This window comes from Sorex araneus, chromosome 1 (assembly GCF_027595985.1).
Source record: "Sorex araneus isolate mSorAra2 chromosome 1, mSorAra2.pri, whole genome shotgun sequence".
Taxonomy (NCBI): Eukaryota; Metazoa; Chordata; class Mammalia; order Eulipotyphla; family Soricidae; genus Sorex; species Sorex araneus.
In genome coordinates, this window is record NC_073302.1 from 94,821,147 (window position 1) to 94,831,774 (window position 10,628).

Sequence of the window (10,628 nt, forward strand, 5' to 3'; positions counted from 1 at the left end):
GTGTGAGCAGAAATCACTCGTGGTGCTGGGGATCACAGACAGAATAGCTGCCAAGTTCAAACTGAGCCATTATGAGCATGGTTGGTGCATGGGAGACACCAGGGTTTGAACCCGGTATCCTGGCACTCAAATTCATCCTTGGACAACTCCTGTTATTCTGTGGATTAACTATACTCTCTCACTTACCTTTCATATTTGTTGCTTTTGATATGCTGAAATAGATGAATTGGTTTTTTTTTCAATTTTAGAATACCTTTTTATTTGATAAAAGACCTGAGAGTACTGGTATCAATATTGCAAAGCATAAAGAATATACCCAAAGTCTGCTACAACAAATCAGAATCAAACAGGAAAAGGCAAAGAAGGAAAAACAGAACAAGGAGTTGATGGATAAGTTAGAGCGAGAGCAGACCAAAGATATGTAAGTTCTGTTGGACATGATTTAACAAATGAATTTAGAATTTTCATGTGAATCTTAATTCCAAGAGGGACTGGAGCAATAGCACAGTGGGTAGGGCGTTTGCCTCGCACATGGCCAACCTGGGTTTGATTCCTCTGTCCCTCTCGGAGAGCCCAGCAAGCTACCAAGAGTATGCCGCCCGCACCGCAGAGCCTGGCAAACTACCCGTGGCATATTCGATATGCCAAAAAAAGTAACAAGTCTCACAGTGAAGATGTTACTGGTACCTGCTCGAGCAAATTGATGAACAATGGAATGACAGTGCAGTGCTACAGTGTGTATTATTGAATAAACATTGGCACAATTATAACCCACTTGAGCAGACTAATGCAACTGGCAGCCAGTACCATAACATTTCATTAGAAAAAATACAACTGCCAACATTATTATGATCAGTAACAATTGCCAACCTACAATTGATATAGTTAGCATTATTTTGCATTGTTTTGTTTTACTGGTAGTGGAGGAGAGGAGCAGGAGAGCAACCTGGAGGGGGTGTGAGAGAGGGGAATTGCCTGAAGCAGGCATCTTCCCAGCTGAGGCTCTGGTCTCAGTCCTGTGGGCATCCCACAGAAGCAGAGCTCAGAAATGCACGGGGACCTGGAGAACTGGAACCAGGCCTGAGAGGTCATAGAAAAGCCTTTCCCTCTGCTCACAGCCCTAGCACCTTAGACACCATCATCTTTATTCCAGCTCAGATGTGGACAAGTGTTAGAGTGTTCATTCCACGTTTTCAGGGAAGAGAATGAGACTGGGCTTGCTTGGGTCACCTGAGTCCAAGACAGGGTCAGTCTAAACTTAACCTAACTAGGCACACTTCTGGCAGTTAAAAAGCTAGTGTATGGAGGTGAAAAGAGAGTACAGTGGGCAGGGTGCTGATCTTGCATGCAACCGACCAGAATTCAATCCCCAGAATCCCATATGATCCCCTGAGCACTATCAGGAACAATTCCTGAGCACAGAGCCAGGAGTAAACTCTGAGCACTGCCAGGTGTACCCCACCCCCAACACCAAACAAAGGTCATGGTATTATTAATTATATTTCTATGAAATATATTTCTCTAAAATATAGCTGTTTCATTATCCTTACTTGATAGATCATATTGTGTATAACAGAGTCATAATTTGCTATTCAAAATACCCCAAAAGGTGATCTTACGATGAGTAATTTGTAGAGTTGTCATTTGCTGTGCTTTTGTGTGACCTGGTATGGCGTGATATGGGTGATTGCATGCTCAGTCCTGTCTGTCGCCCTGTGTCCAGAGCATTGGCCAGTAAACCAAGATTTGAGTTATTTTCTTAATCCTTAAATTATTATTATTATCACTAGTTTGGGGGCCACTCCCAGCTGTGCTCAGGGCTTACTCCTGGCTCTGTACCTAGAGATCACTGCTGGTGAGACCCAGGGGCCGACACGAGGAGCCAGGGATCAAACCTGGGTCACCTGAGTACAGGCAAGCACTTGACGCGTTGTACTATCTCTTTGACTCCAGTTGTCTTTATTCTTTCATACTTGTTTGGCAATTGAGCCACAGCTCGCTGCACTGGGGGCTTTCTTCCGGCTCTGTGCTCTGGAGCTGCTCCTTGCAGAACTCGGGGTGGGGGTGTGGGGCCAGGGTTCGAAAACCTACCCGCAAAGCATAAGCTCAGTCATTGAGTATGTTTCTGACCCAATCTCGTTATCCTTAAAGCCAAAGCTCCAAAAATATTATATCATTTAAAGAAATTTACCAGACTCTTGTTTCCATTAGTACTTATTAAACATGTTTTGATGATATTGATCTTTATTACTAAAGTGTAACAAACTGTTCATGTTCTTTGATTTTTAACTGCCAGGGCTATTGCACAAAGAGAGAAATTTCTGAAAGATAAGGTGGAAGAGAGGGTCTCTTATAAAAGACAATTGGATATGCAGGTAAGAAGACTAATATTTTTAAAAGTTATGTAGTTGCAATAGCATTTGGAATCTATGTATTGATATTGTAACAACCTGAATACCCTCCATGTCATACAGTGGGTCGTTTCTGAGCCCCTTCATTCTTCTAAATGGTGACATGTCCTAACCCTGCTAGAGAGTTGTACACATGTCATTTCCATTTACGTTCTGTGCCTTCGACTTTCAGGTTAAGAATGATAAACCTTTTCGGCTTCCTGCCTCGGTGGCAGACTCTGATGAGCCCATTTTTGGTAAGGATGATGGTTATGCGCTGATGATCAGTCACCAGAAAGAACTGGAATGCCGGAAGCACCAGCTGAAGAGAGCTGCTTCCAACCAGAGGAAGAGAGTCATCGATGGGCTGATGGACCAACACCGGGACATACAAGCCCTTCAGAATGTTCGGAAAGAGTAAGAGATACTAGCACCTCCTCCTCTCTCCTACCCCACACCTCTGTTCTCCTTCTTCCCATTTTCTCCTCCTCCTCATGAGGATACCTGAAAGATGTCCTAACTTGTTACATTCTTAATCTCATTCTCATGAAAAAAAATTATTAAGAAAAAAATGATTTTGATTCTCTGTCTCCTGCTGTTTCTTCTCTGTATACTCTCTTCCCTGGAGAATCAAACTTTTTGAAGAGTTTTCATAGCAGGACTCCGTTGGCACCGAAGGGGGAGCCAGAGCTGTGCTTTGTCCCCAAGTGGACCCAGACAGGAACTTTTAGGCTCTTCTTAACTTCCACTGGGCCTCTTTTCTTCAAAGAGCTCTGCGTGTAGTCATCGATGCTGATGGCTGCTGCGAGTCGGGGGATGATGCAGAGGAGCCAGGAGACACACTCTATACCATGTTAGCATACTAATAGGTTTAATTTAAAAAACAAAATATCCAGGTTCTTAAGATGTCTAATGTTTCATACTATCAAGGGAGGGCTAATTTTTTTCTCTTTTGTTTGATTTGGTTTTGGGCCACACCTGATAATGCTCAGGAGTTACTTCTGGCTCTGCATTCTGGAATTACTCCTGGTGATGCTGTGGGGATCATATGGGATGCTGGGGATCGAATCCAGGTTGGTCATGGGCCAGGCAAGCTCCCTACCCACTATTCTATCTCTCCAGTCCATTTCTCCGCCTTTATTAAATCACTGTGAATTATAAAATTTCAAAGATACTTATGATTGAGTTTCAGGTGTATATTGTTCCAGCACCAAGCCCTTCACCAGTGCCCACTGCCTCCACCAGCATCCCCAGTTTCCCTCCTGCCTCCCAGCCGACCTTAGTGTCAGGCACATCTCCCCTCCTCCATTGTCCCCTCCCTAACTTATCCCCCTCACCCCTGCCCCAGTGCCAAGCTTTCTAATGAGGACCAGTTCTCCTGTTTGTTGTTTCTACTGCCCTTGGGCATTTGATATCCCCCCCCCCCCACAAGATTTCTTCATTCCCACACATGAGAGAGATAATTCTGAGTCTCATCCTCTCACTCTGGCTTATTTCATTAGGCATGATACTCTCTAGATCCATCTATGTCGCAGCAAATTGCATTCTCTTTCCTTAAGGCTGCATAGTATTCTATTGTGTATACATACTGTAGTGTGTAATCTCCGGGCTGCCAGGGAAAGCCCCAGTGGCTGTCTCTCTGGCAGCCCGTGTTCTGTTGTCTCAGGCTGCTTCCCTAGCCGGGATAGCCCATGCCATGGGCAGATGAAGGGGGAAATGAGGCCGCCAGGCTGGTTGGTGATCAGTTGCCATTTATTCCATTCTTGCCACTTGCCTGTTTCATCCCATTCTAGTGTCACACCGCCCCTCACTCCCATGTCCTCCTGTCTCTCCCGTTCATCTCCACGCTCCCTCTTGCAGCTGCGTCTCTCTCTCCACGCACCTGCTCCTGCATTCTTCCCCTACACTCTTCTCCCTCTGTCCCCCTTGCCAGTCTCTCTGCGCTCCATCTTGCTGTCCTGGTCTTTCTCTTGTCCCTCTCCAACTCCCCAGCATTGGGAGTAGACACCACACCCCGTGGGTAGCACATTCAATGTATCAAAAGTCCTTCCTGATCCCCCATCAGGCTCAAGTACACGGAAATACCACTTGAGGGGTATCTCCTCTCCTCAGTCCAATAACTTAATTAGTATCTTAATTCTACTTCTTAATATTAGTTATTTTGTAAGATATACATTGAGCTTGTAGGGCAGCTCTCCTGGGGATATTTCTCCTATAGATCTCAGACTACAGTGCTCAGGCCAGATTAATCTTTCGTAACCCTAGCAGGGTCCTACTCTAGATGTTGCTTTTTGGATCATGACAGAATTTGTCCATAACCATGCTCTTAACTTATAGTTAAGTATTATGGTGCTTTGGCTAGGCTCATTTCGATGCCAGTGTAGCTCACTACTTGCCCTGGGCCCATGCAGTCCCTCGTCAGGCCCCTGCTTTTGCGGTGCTAGGAAGTAAGGATAACTGAGGCTTAAGTCGAGAGAACAGATGCCCAGGAGTGAATATTATTCGGAGTCAATTAACTCCCAAGTTACAAAGCATAGCATTAACTGTCTTCTTGTGTCTATACTAAAAGGACATTACTGTGAATTAACTATGCAAAGGAGTAAAGAGAAGAGAAAAGCAATATTTACAAGTCAACAGAGCACAAAGAAAGCGGTTACAAATAAACACAGATGAATGGGAGCACTGTGATGGGACTAATCCAGTAAACCTAAGCTCCCTGTGGCAATGTTATTCTACACTACAGTTTCTTTAGTCACCTGTTTGTGGGCACTGGGGTAAAATTTTTTTTTAATTCATTGAATAAATATGAATTACAAAGTTAAAAAGTTAGTCGTGATTTAGTTTCGGGGATACAATGTTTGAGCACTGATCCCTTAACCAATCTCCCCAGTTGAGAGCACTTTTTTCCTTTTCCTTTTTAGGCCCTGTGGTTTACAGTCCTGTTGTTGATTGGGGTACCATGCATATCACTTCACTCCCTTTCAGGACCCTGTCTCTGCCCAGAGTGACCACTTCATTTCATGGGAGGGTTTTTAAACATTCTGACCAGCCCTTTGGCCTTGAGATATCAACTCAGTCTCTTTCTTCCCTTCCCATTTTGCTGCTCTCCAACCTTACTGAGAACAACGATTTTTAATTTGTGGCTGCTTCGCAATGCTCAGACTCCTGATGAACCCAAATCATCAAAGTGCTCAAGAGTACCCAAGAACTTCTGTGCAGAGCTAGTGAATAAAGAGTAGATAATTCAAGTGGACCCTTCAAAGATAGATGGAGTGGTATTATTATAATATTGGTGATTTGAATGGGAGAGGGATATTTGTTCTCTAGATGTAAATGGGAAACAGGTTTTTTTCTAACATAACTTTTAAACTCTAGGCAAATTATTAGCCTTCAATGTTGAAGTGTTGTTTATGTCAGTATACATTCTTAGATTTGTTTATTCAGCAAAGTGAACGCACTTTAAAGAAATACATAGATTAAAACAGGCAACTTTTTTTGTGGGTGTATAACCTCAAGATATTCAAGTGACATTAACAAATTGCTAAGTTTTTACCCCAAAATGTACGTTGGTACTTTTAGAAATGTGAAGATAAAATTTCTAGCATATATAGTTAGTTTTGTCTTAGGATGACAATAAAAAGTATATAATTGAGATATGTGTTCTTTTTGGTTATGTTGGATATAAATTTCACCTAACAGTCAAATTTTCTCTAGCCACTCATCACAATGAAACTGGAAAGCTGCTTGGGGGCTGGAGTGATAGCACAGCGGGTAGGGCGTTTGCCTTGCACGCGGCCGACCGGGGTTTGATTCCCGGCATCCCATATGGTCCCCCAGCACCGCCAGGAGTAATTCCTGAGTGTAGAGCCAGGAGTAAGCCCTGTGCATCGCTGTGTGTGACCCGAAAAGCAAACAAAATAAAACTGGAAAGCTGCTTAAGATAGCCTATGTTCTAGTGTGCCTAAATAAAATTATCTTTAAACAATGAAAACAAAACAAAACAAAGAACTTCCCTGAAAAGGCATATTTTTAGTAGTAGTTGGACTCAAGAAGGTAGAAAAGTTTTCATTACAATTTCATGGATTTTACAAATGTTTAGTGGGATGGTATCAAGAAAGTTCAGGAAACGAGTAGAATAGTAGGCTGAAGACCCCGCAGAAGACTGTAGATGTGACTCAGTGGTAAAATCGTTTCTATGCATGCATGAGTCCTGAGTTCGATCCCTAGCATAGACAAAAGTGTAGAAAACCAGGGCCAGAGCTATAGTACAGTGGTTAGGGTCTTGCCTTGCACGTGGCTGACTTGGGTTTGGCTGACCTGGGTTTGATCCCCAGCACCCCATATGATCCCTTGAACCTCTGCAGGAGGAATCCCTGAGCACAGAGCCAGGAGTAAGCCCTGAGCACTGCTGGATGTGGCCCACAAACAAACAAACAAACAAACAAACAAACAAACAAACACCCTCTGCAAATTATGGTTATGAATAAAATAAAATGACAAGTGTAATTCAATCATTCAGCTCTTGTAAGAACTGAGCTTTAATTAAAAAACCCGAGTTTCCCTGTGTGATGCACACTGGTATTTTCTGCGTCTGATGTCATCTCATCTTTAGGATGATGGCACAAACAGCTATTGGCTCAGTGCTCCTGAGATAAACCTGTGGCTATGCTATAATAGGAAAAATCAATCAGCACAAGGCATATTTACTAACTTTTGTGGGCGGATCCTGACACCTAGTGGCAGTCGTTAGCTCTAGCACAAAACCCTGTGGAGTCGACTTAAACTGTTTAAAGGACCTTCAATGAGGTCGCTTTTGTGAAAAGTTGGTAAGAGTCTCAGTATGGCTAGAAACACATAATGTGATCAACAACAGCTACTGCTCCATGTTTGGAGTAGTGATTTTTATTTAGTTAGTTAGTTATTGGCTTTTTGGGTCCACACTGGCAATGCTCAAGAGTTACTCCTGGCTCTGCTCTCAGGAGTTATTCCTGGCAGTGCTTGGGGGGCCATATGGGATGCCAGGGTTTGAAACTAGATTGGTAGCCCGCAAGGCAAATGCCCTCCCTGCTCTGGCCCCTGGAGTGGTGATTAAGGTGTTTAAGGTGATAATCAACAGCCACTGCTCTGTGTTTGGAGGCCAGTAATAGAAATATTTAACATCAAGAAAGCTAGGTTGCTACAGTTGCTTTAATGCCAAAAATTGTATATGTATACACTCATATGTATGAATATTCATATATATTTTTACCTTCTTTATAATGTTGCTACTTTTTATATTTTATTTTTTTGCCTCGTCATTTCTGTTCTCTTTTTTCCCCCTTTTGGGTCACACCCAGTGATGCACAGGGGTTACTCCTGGCTCATGCACTCAGGAATTACTCCTGGCGGTGCTCAGAGAACCATATGGGGTGCTGGGAATTGAACTCGGGTCGGCCACATGCAAAGCAAATGCCTTATGTGCTGTGCTATCGCTCCAGCCCCATTTCTGTTCATTTTTCTTCCAGTCTACTTTGTCCTGCAAAATACCTCCAGCATCTGCTAGGCTATTTTACAGGCTGCAATAAGAGGGAAAATATCAATGTTTTGATAAGACAGATAAGACATCTGGGATTTTTTTTTTTTTGCTAGGTTAACTCTGAAGGAAATGAAAGTTAAATTTGTTAGTTGAAAAAAGTTTTCAAACTTAATTTAATTCAGATTGAAGATGAAAAAATAGACCCACAAATTGAGAGCTATTAACTTCACTATGTTTACTCAGTGTTCGCTGCTGTTCAAACCTAGTGATTTTTTGTTTAAAAGGAATGGGACTCCTAATCCCTTCCTAGGACACAGTGAATAGACTCACACTCTCCTCTTCTTTTTAGGCTCTTGGAAGAAAGAATTGTTGAAGCGAACAGAGTGAAAAGCATGAATGAAGACTTATTAGACCACTGGGGAAAGTGTGTCCATGAGAAGAGGCAGCGTGAGGAAGAAGCAAAGGCTTTTGACAGGTAACCATGATGGAACCAATTCTTTATTTGCAAAGAAATTCCACTCTTCTATGTGAATTATCTTCCCTAATTCTGGGTGGCAGATAGGTTTTAGGTGGTAACTATAGTAAATTAGTAAGTGGCTACCTAGAAGATATTGAACTGTAACTCTTCTATTTATGTTTCTTTTTCTTTATCTTTTTGGGTCACACCCAGCGATGCACAGGGGCTACTTCTGGCTCTGCACTCAGGAATTACTCCTTGCAGTGCTCGGGAGACCATATGCGATGCTGGGAATCAAATCCGGGTTGGCGGCATGCAAGGCAAAGGCCCTACCCGCTTTGCTCCAGCCCACTTTTATTTTTATTTTTATTTTTTTTATTTTTTTTTTAAATTTTTATTAATTTATTTATTTATTTGCTTTTTGGGTCACACCCAGCAATGCACAGGGGTCACTCCTGGCTCATGCACTCAGGAATCACCCCTGGTGGTGCTCAGGGGACCATATGGGATGCTGGGATTTGAACCCGGGTCGGCTGCGTGCAAGGCAAACGCCTACCCGCTGTGCTATCGCTCCAGCCCCCCACTTTTATTTTTAAAGGCTTATTTCACCTTTTTGATGAACAGGACTGTTTTGTTTGTTTGGGGGCCACATCCAGCAATGCTCAGGGGGTCCTCCTGGCTCTGCAGTCAGGAAATGTTCTGCAGTGCTCAGGAGACCATCTGGGATGGCCGGGACTGAACCAGACTCAGCCGTGTGCAAGGCTGCAGGCTCTGTTATCTCCCTGGACCCACTGACCACTCTCAGCGGCGCGCTTGGGCTTTTTCTTTTCAAGGCTTCCCTTGATACTCCTGGCAGAGGGTTATTCACCCACATGGACATTTCAGCAGGGCAGGAGAGCTCAGCGGCCACAGGGCCCAATGAAGAAAAACTGTCCTAGAAAAAAATGGTCTATTTCGTCTTTAAGCTTTGAGCCTACAAACTTTTGCGCTCCTGGTGTGTCCACTCCTCTCTGCCCTTCTCTCTCCCGGGACCTTGGTTTCCCTCCCTGCCTCCTGGACGGGCACACCGGCTGCGTCCCTGCTACCGAGGCCCGCCGGGCGCTGTCTGCCGGCGTTGCCCGGGGTATGACCGGGAGGTCTGCAGAGCCGCCGTGTCCGGGCTCGGTGACCGTGGGCAGGGGGCAGTGTGGTGGGGGAGCGGCCGGGGTGGGCTGCCGTGAGGACGCTCTTGGAAGCAGATGCGAGGTCAGCGGACGGCACGCGGCGGGCAGGCGGGGTCACGGGGGCCGGGCCGGGCCTGGGGGTCGCGGGGGCCGGGCCGGGGGATCGCGGGGGCCGGGTGGCTGGGCTCACGGTCGTGCATCTGTCCGCAGCGCGCCCGACAGGCTCTTCCTGCTGGACCAGTGCGCGCGGTTCCGGCGCTGCACGCGCTGCCAGCGCAGCCTCTCCAACGACGGCAAGACCCACGCGTGGCCGCTCAACAAGTTCCTGACGGGCTCCCGCGTGTACATGTAGGGAGGACTCGGAGCCGCGAGGCCCGACGGTGCTTCTATGCCCCAGCTGTCACGAGGCGGTGGGGAGCGGCGTGTTTCAGACGGGTGGGAGGACAGGGCCTCTCCGTCGCCGCCGGCCCCTGGCGACCCCCACCCGAGGCTACGGAGGCCGCTTTTTCCCCCCCTCTGCGAAGATGTCATCTCTCCGAATACGTCACCAGAGGGTCTGCGTGTGCCTGGTCTGCACACCTGCAGCCTCGGGGAGGCCGGCGCTCACCCAAGGGAACGGCAGTCTTGACCAAAACATGTTCATTTGTCCTCTTTTCTCAGCCCCTGCCCTAGGCACCCCGATTACCCTAAATAAAGATGAGAGAAGCTCTGAGTTCTGAAGGAAGAACCTCAGACCATTTGCCTTCACCTCCTATCTTTCCTCTCTTAGAAATGGGGGAAACTCTAGGTGAGGGATATAGCTAAAGCATGCCTTTGCCCTACTACGGTTAAAAAAAGGAGAAATGAACTGTGAATAGATGTCACTGCACTGTCACTGTCATTCCGTTGTTCATCGATTTGCTTGAGCGGGCACCAGTAATGTCTCCACTGTGAGACTTCTTACTGTTTTTGGCATATCGAATACCCACAGGTAGCTAGCCAGGCTCTGCTGTGTGTACTCTTTTTTTTTTTGTGTGTGTGTGTGTGTGTGTGTGTACTCTTGATAGCTTGCTGGGCTCTCCAAGAGGGACAGAGGAATCGATTCCGGGTTGTCGAATCCGGGT

At 45.6% G+C, this 10,628-nt stretch overlaps 1 protein-coding gene across 1 annotated transcript in view; it reads left to right on the forward strand.

Moving 5' to 3' along the window:
* CCDC81 (coiled-coil domain containing 81) overlaps positions 1-10,394 on the forward strand; it is a 34,742-nt gene extending 24,348 nt beyond the window's left edge. Inside the window, exons 11-15 of the mRNA XM_055142828.1 lie at positions 249-421; positions 2,297-2,375; positions 2,584-2,807; positions 8,255-8,380; positions 9,736-10,394. Of these exons, the coding sequence (XP_054998803.1) occupies positions 249-421; positions 2,297-2,375; positions 2,584-2,807; positions 8,255-8,380; positions 9,736-9,877 (744 nt within the window). The 3' untranslated portion in view covers positions 9,878-10,394. The remainder of the gene's footprint in view (positions 1-248; positions 422-2,296; positions 2,376-2,583; positions 2,808-8,254; positions 8,381-9,735) is intronic.
* Positions 10,395-10,628: the final 234 nt, after the last annotated feature.